This window comes from Rattus norvegicus, chromosome 10 (genome assembly GCF_021556685.1).
Source record: "Rattus norvegicus strain SHRSP/BbbUtx chromosome 10, alternate assembly SHRSP_T2T, whole genome shotgun sequence".
In the NCBI taxonomy this organism is placed as follows: Eukaryota; Metazoa; Chordata; class Mammalia; order Rodentia; family Muridae; genus Rattus; species Rattus norvegicus.
In genome coordinates, this window is record NC_141543.1 from 95,386,785 (window position 1) to 95,393,777 (window position 6,993).

General features: G+C 53.4%; 1 protein-coding gene across 1 annotated transcript; it reads left to right on the plus strand.

Moving 5' to 3' along the window:
• Positions 1-492: 492 nt before the first annotated feature.
• Positions 493-2,698, plus strand: Sppl2c (signal peptide peptidase like 2C). Its single transcript, NM_001105847.2, has one exon. The coding sequence runs from the start codon at positions 521-523 to the stop codon at positions 2,594-2,596; it is 2,076 nt and encodes a 691-aa protein (NP_001099317.1). The 5' UTR covers positions 493-520; the 3' UTR covers positions 2,597-2,698.
• The last annotated feature ends 4,295 nt before the right edge of the window (positions 2,699-6,993 follow it).

The window sequence follows — 6,993 nt, forward strand, 5'->3', positions numbered from 1 at the left end:
GAAGACAGTGATAGTGTACTTAAATACATGAAATAAAAAATCTTAGAGAGACAGAGACAGAGAGAGAGAGGGAGACAGAGAGACAGAGAGACAGAGAGACAGAGAGAGAGAGAGAGAGAGAGAGAGAGAGAGAGAGAGAGAGAGAGAGAGGCCAGTCCAAGAGGTGAACACCACTGCCTAAGCTTTCCAGGAAGCAAGATGAAAAGCTGTTCCAGAGTCTTGCCTGGGAACTCCAGCCCCACACACTTCATCTTACCAGGGCTAGACCTACTGAAGCCTGGGCAGGGGATAAGATCTCAGATGAGCTCTCTACGGGAGCCAGGGTTGAGAGTATGATCTAAGAGGGGCCTGTGTCCCACAGAGTGATTTTCCTCACTTTATGACAAGGTAGGTGTGGCTCTGGTTTCCAGGACAAGTGGCCAAGCTGCTCTGTGACAAAGAGCCACACCCTCCCCCCGGGAAGGTAATAGAGCTGTAGGCAGCTTTCTCCTTGGGAGGACACAGTAGGTGGCTGAGGAGGATGGCATGCCTGGGTTCCCTCCTCCCCATAGGCTCACTCCTCCTCCTCCTCCTCAGCCCCGAGGCCCGGGGAGAATATGGCGTGGTCCGAGTCGTGTCAAAGAACTGGAACAAGGATTATTGTGTCCTGTATAGCTCTGACTATGTCACCCTCCCCCGGGACCTGAGCCATGCCCCACTTCTGCCCCTGCATGATGGCACCAAGACACCATGGTGTCCGGATGAAGACTCTTTCCACCAGGCCCAAGACAGTTCCCTTAGTCAGCGACCCCTGCACCAGACTACGACCATGGTTGTGCGTGGCAACTGTAGCTTCTATGCCAAGGGCTGGTTGGCTCAAGACCACGGTGCCCATGGGTTGCTCATTGTGAGCCGGGCCAGCAATCAGCAGTGTTCAGACACCACCTCAAAGCCCCAGGACCCCAGCAAGCCCCGGCCTGCTCTCACTATTCCAGTGGCTGTGCTCCGCTACACTGACATGTTGGACATCCTCAGCCACACTTACGGTGACACCAATGTCCACATAGCCATGTACGCTCCCCTAGAGCCTATCATTGACTATAACATGGTGATTATCTTTATCCTGGCTGTGGGCACGGTTGCCGCAGGTGGCTACTGGGCTGGTTTGATGGAGGCAGACAGGCTGCAGAGACACCAGGCCCGAAGAGGAGGGGGGTTTGGTGGTCACAATCAATCACAAACGGTGTCAGCTGAGAGGTCCCCAAGGGCCTGGAAAGAGGAAGACTATGAAGACGCAGCTGTGGATTTCACACCAGCCATGACGGGCGCTGTGGTCACCATGTCCTGCTCTATCATGGTTCTGCTCTACTTCTTCTACGACTGCTTCGTCTACATCATGATTGGGATCTTCGGCTTGGGTGCCAGTACCGGCCTCTACAGCTGCCTGGCACCCATAGTGCGCTACCTGCCCCTATGGCAACACCAGTGGGTCCTGCCTGGACACCGGGCTTCTGTAAAGTTGTCATTACTGCTGCTGGCGGGCCTGTGTGCCATGGTGACTGTCCTCTGGGTCATCTACCGCAATGAGGACCGTTGGGCATGGCTCCTGCAGGACACTCTGGGTGTGGCCTACTGCCTCTTTGTCCTGAGGCGGGTGCGGCTGCCCACGCTCAAGAACTGCACTTCGTTCCTGCTGGCCCTGCTGGCCTTCGATGTCTTCTTCGTCTTTATCACACCCCTGTTCACTAAGACCGGGGAAAGCATTATGGTAGAGGTGGCATCGGGCCCGGTAGACTCTTCAAGCCACGAGAGGTTACCTATGGTGCTCAAAGTGCCCCGGATGAGCTTCTCCGCCTTGACATTGTGCGACCAGCCCTTCTCCATCCTTGGCTTTGGTGACATTGTTGTCCCTGGCTTCCTAGTGGCCTACTGTCACCGCTTCGACGTGCAAATCCAATCTCGCCAGGTCTACTACAGGGCCTGTACAGTGGCCTATGCCATGGGCCTGCTAGTCACCTTCGTCGCCATGGTCCTCATGCAGATGGGCCAGCCCGCCCTACTCTACTTAGTGTCCAGCACCCTGCTTACCAGCCTCGTGGTGGCCACCTGCCGCCAAGAGCTCACCCTTTTCTGGACCGGCCAGGGCAGAGCTAAGATACCTGCTGAGCCTGTGGTACAGCCCTGCATTGTCTCTGCTGTAGCCTGCAGGATGAAGCTGGAGGGTGTGAAGGATTCCCGTGTGACCAACAGGTTTGAGGAGGCCATTGACAGAGAGTCAGGGGACTTAGACAGCAACCCCGGGGATGACATAGCAGAGATGGTCACCCTCTCTGAAGATGAAGCCACGAGTCCAGAGGGCCACAGTGAGAGTTCCGAGGGCTGGAGTGACACCAACTTAGACCCCGATGAGCTACCCTCTGGGTCCCCCATGGCCCTAGAGGAGCTGATGCCTCTGGCCATGTTGATACCACTGATCCCACCAATCCCACACACCTCCGAGTTGGGCCGCATCCACACCCAGTCTCGGGTCCGTGACAGCAGCCTGCCCTGGATGGGGATGCACAAGAGAAAGGGCTTGAAGGTGAAGAAGAGTATGTCAACCCAGGCTCCCCTATGAACAGAGTTCCCTAGGAGCAGCGCCTCTCGAGGGCTTCCAGAACACTGCACAGAAATGACAGCCAGGAAAAGAGATCGGGCATTAGAGAAACTCCCTATCTTCCTCTGAGGTTGTGTTGCTTGTTAGTGCTGTAAGACAACAGTCGAACAGAATTAAGTCTGTCCAAACCTGGGAAGGTCCCCATGGGTTGGTACCACTACCAAATTATGCAGAGGGGAAACTGAGGCTCAGGGAGGTCACGTGGCCTGTATAAGCCCACTCAAGATTTGTCCCTCCAGCATTCCCTGGGAAGTAGCCTTTTCCCTACCTGCCTGGCTCCTCAAACCAATGCCTCAGTCCTTACTTTGGCCCCTCCCACTTAGTCCATCCCCAACATCAGTCTCCTCCTTGGCTTCTCGATCCTTCCACATCCTCTTCCTCTCTATTTGTACATGCTGTTCCCACTAGCTGGATGCTTTTCCTGTTACAGAAAGACCCCAGCTCCAGGAAATCAAGAGGCTTCCTTCAAACCTCAGCTCACATGGCTTCCTGAACCCTCTGCTCAAGGCCCAGACATCAGCCCTTGTCCCTGTCCCTGACACACTGAATATGACCCTGCTGTGTCCCCAAGGTAGTAGGTTCAGGAGGAGGGCTCTGTCATCCAGAAGAAGAGCAGGAGTATAGGACAGGCAACAACGTAAAGCCAGGAGTTCAGAGAGATGGGGCTTCAGTGGGAAGTTTTACAGGTCAGGTAGCCAGGTCCTACTGGCTCTGTGTAATGAGCAGGGTTCTGCAGAACTCAGAGACCCATCGGCAAAATGTGACTTGTAATACTGTGTCCTCTAGATGCAGGGGCATGGACAGGATGACCCTTTGGTGTACTTAAAAGTGGTTTGACCAGAGCAACCAGAGTATAGGGTAAGGGAATGCCTTCTGAGGCCCTTTTGGAGGTAGGAGTTCAGGTCTCAAAAGGCAATGCTTCGAAGGGGATAGAGTCAAGGAGCCGGAAATCTCAGCCCCACGCTGACTCAGAGTATAGCACTTAGTGGAGACCGATGCTCTCCCTGCTCAGATGGTCATAGGATGAGCAATACTGGGCATTGTCAATAGGTCTGAAAGAGGTGTCTGTCGAGTGACCAGAAGGAGCCACGGGCTCTGTCCCCTCCTTTGTGAAGTGCTCTGGCCTCATTTGCATCAATATATCCCGTTACTCTGGTTTTCTTGTCCTTTGCGATAGAATTCAGCTTTGGGATGGTGAGGACCTACCTTGTCTTCCTTGTTCAGAGGTATGTTCCCAAGGCAAGGGCAGAGCCTGGCATGCCATAGGTATTTGGTTTCTGTTTGCTGGATGCAGGAAGGAAGGGAGGAAGGAAGGAAGGGAGGAAGGAAGGAGGGAAAGAAGGAGGGAGGGAAGGAAGGAAGAAAGGAAGGAAGCGAACAAGGAAGGGGGAGGAAAGGAAGGAAGGAAGCAAGGAAGGAATTGAATTAGGCACTGATGTCAATTGAACTGTAGAGGACAGAGGGACTTTCCGTGAACAAAGATCCCATTGCCTAGGCCTCTTTCTTGGAGTTTGGTGAACAAGCTCTTCAGAGCCCCACCTACAGGGAAGAAACCTATCTCAGCAAACAGTGGCTGAAGACCCAGCTGGACAGGATGGGGTGAAGCACTTGAGCCAGGACTCTGACCTGAGGCTTTGGCAGACCCTCCCGCTGCTGCCCAGTGGCCATCTGGCCCGGACAGAGGGGCCGCCATAGGCCCTGGCTCATCCCCAACCCAGGCAGCCTCCCTGCTGTTGGTCTGCGTCACTGGACCTATGGGGCAGGCTGCACCCCTGCCAGGCCCCAGAGGAAGGACTGGACAGAGTTCAGACCTTCAGTCCCCTCAGTCTGAGTTAGAGGCAGGCAGCAACTCGGGGTGTGTGTAGCAGAAGGTTCTACAGATACCAGCCACAGCAGGTATGACAGTGACGGTGCTGACACAGGCCTTCAGGGAGCAGAGCCTGAGGCTCTACACAGAGCAACTGCTCTCTTCATGTACCAGAGTCCTGTAGGGGAGGAACAGCTCGTAGATCTGAACATGTTTGTATGTGCTATCGGGACCACACAGTACCTGCAGGGATTTGGAGAGCAGGACTGCCTGTGCTGTAACTAACCTAGCATGCAGCGAATTCCCGTATCCCAGACGCCCCCAACGAAAATCCTAGCTCCTCACTGGAAAGCCATTCCTGCCTGCCAACACCCAGCTCCCCTGGGTGCAGTGCCCTATCTACTCCCATCCTGCAGGATGTCTGAGGACGATCTTGTGTGAACAGCCTAAGCTCCAGAACTCACTAGAGGCTGGCTTTTCCTTCCCACCCCACTCTCTGCACTCACGACTGTGTCTCCCCAGGACCTAGGCCTCCTCTCCCGAGCACCACATTGTTCCTGGGATCCCAAGCCAAGGCAAAGAAATCAGAGCCTGGGCGTGACCTCCAATATGGTTCCCTGCCTGCTGGGCTGCCCAGCATGGGAGTGGTGGGAAGGGACAGGAGAGGGCTGGGACCTTTTTTTCTTCTGTCAAGAATACACCACAGCAAGTCTGCCCACTACAAACAGCTCTGGGCAGTGACTCCAAGTAGATGCTGCAGCCTGGGTTTAAACACACACACACACACACACACACACACACACACACACACACACACACACACAAGCTCATGCATACCAGGCACTCAGCTCGGGGCACATGTAATAAAATAAAGGCTCTTGAGTCCCATATTCTGACCTAGTGTGCCTGAGTGAGACCTGGCACCTATGGGTTTGAAGGGCTCCCGACTCTACCTCAGGCTGAGCCTCTTGAGAACTGAACCCCGGTCCCCTTATGCATCTGAGCTAGCTGGTGGGAGGACATAGGCCAGAATTCAAGGTACAGAACCCAGGGTAGTCCCCAACCCCCTGCCTTGGCTCATACTTCCAGCCAGCTCCTCAAACACTAATGCCCCTGCCAGAACCCTAGAGCCACAAGGCTATCCCCAGAGCCTCAGGCTCCATTCAGCTTTCTTGGCCAATCATTGGGAAGGAGGATTTGAGCCAGCCTCCTCAAGCCATCGATCAGTTTTATCCATGCCCTATACTCTAAAACATTGGTTCTCTTCCTTCCTAATTCTTCAACCCATGAAGAATACCGTTCTTCATATTGCGATGACTCTGTACTGGCTGGTTTTGTGTCAACTCGACACAAGCTAGAGCCATCAGAGAGAAAGGAGCTTCAGTTCAGGAAGTGCCACCATGAGATCCAACTGTAAGGCCTTTTCTCTATTAGAGATCAGTGGGGAAGAGTCTAGCTCATTGTGGGACATGCTATCCCTGGGCTGGGTGGTCCTGAGTTCTATAAGAAAGCAGGCTGAGAGGGGTTCAGCAATGTGGAGCAAGCCAGTAAGCAGCACTCCTCTTTGGCCTCTGCATCCATTCCTGCCTCCAGGTTCCTGCCTTATTTGAGTTCTGTTTTGTCCTGACTTCCTTTGGTGATGAACAGAAATGTGGAAGTGTAAGTTGAATAAATCCTTTCCTCCCCAGCTTGCTTTTTGGTCATGGTGTTTCGTCACAGCAATAGAAACTAAGACTGAAGTTGGTACCAGGAGTGGGATATTTCTGTGACAGACCTGGCCTGACCATGGTTTGGGGAGGATTGTGGAAGGACTTTGGAACTTTGGGCTAGAAAAGCCATTGAGTGTTAAGAGCTCAGTGAGATGTTTTTTAGGAGCTTGGAAGACAAGAATGTTGGGAGCAGTGCAGGAGATGGAGGCCTGGCTTGTGATGTTTTAAAGGGAAATTTAAAGACTCTATCGTGTCTAATTGCTATTTTGAATTAAGATTCTGGGGGTAAAGAGTCAGCCACAATTAACAAGAGACCAGTACCACTGAAGTTGAATCTTTGCATTACTGGGACAATTGATGCTGGTCAGCTGGAGCTAAGAAATTAGTAGTGACTGAGAAGAGACCAGCATCGCTGAGGTGAAATGTTCTGGGAAGCGTTTCCAGAGAGCACAGAAAAGCTGTGTTCAAGAACTAGCCAAGGTTGTACCATGCTGGCAGCCCCACTTGGTAGTGTAAGAGTCACCCAAGACTGGCTTTGAAGGCATGACGAACCTGGAGAGCAGCTGAGCCTTGGCACTGTGAGAGGCCAGAAGAGGCCATTGGTGAGGGTGCAGCTTCAGTGTCAGTTGAAGGCCTATGACTGAAGGGGTCATGCAGAGTTGAGAATTGGCACCATGAAGAGAGCCTATGAGAGACTCTCGGTGAGAGTGCAGCCCAGTTGCAGCAGAGGACCCCAGGATTTTGGAGATGCCAGTGCTATGGGATGACCACCAAGAACAGCAGCAGCAATGGAGTGGAACCAGCCAAAGCCTAGAAGACAAGCTGTGTGTGCTGCAGAGACC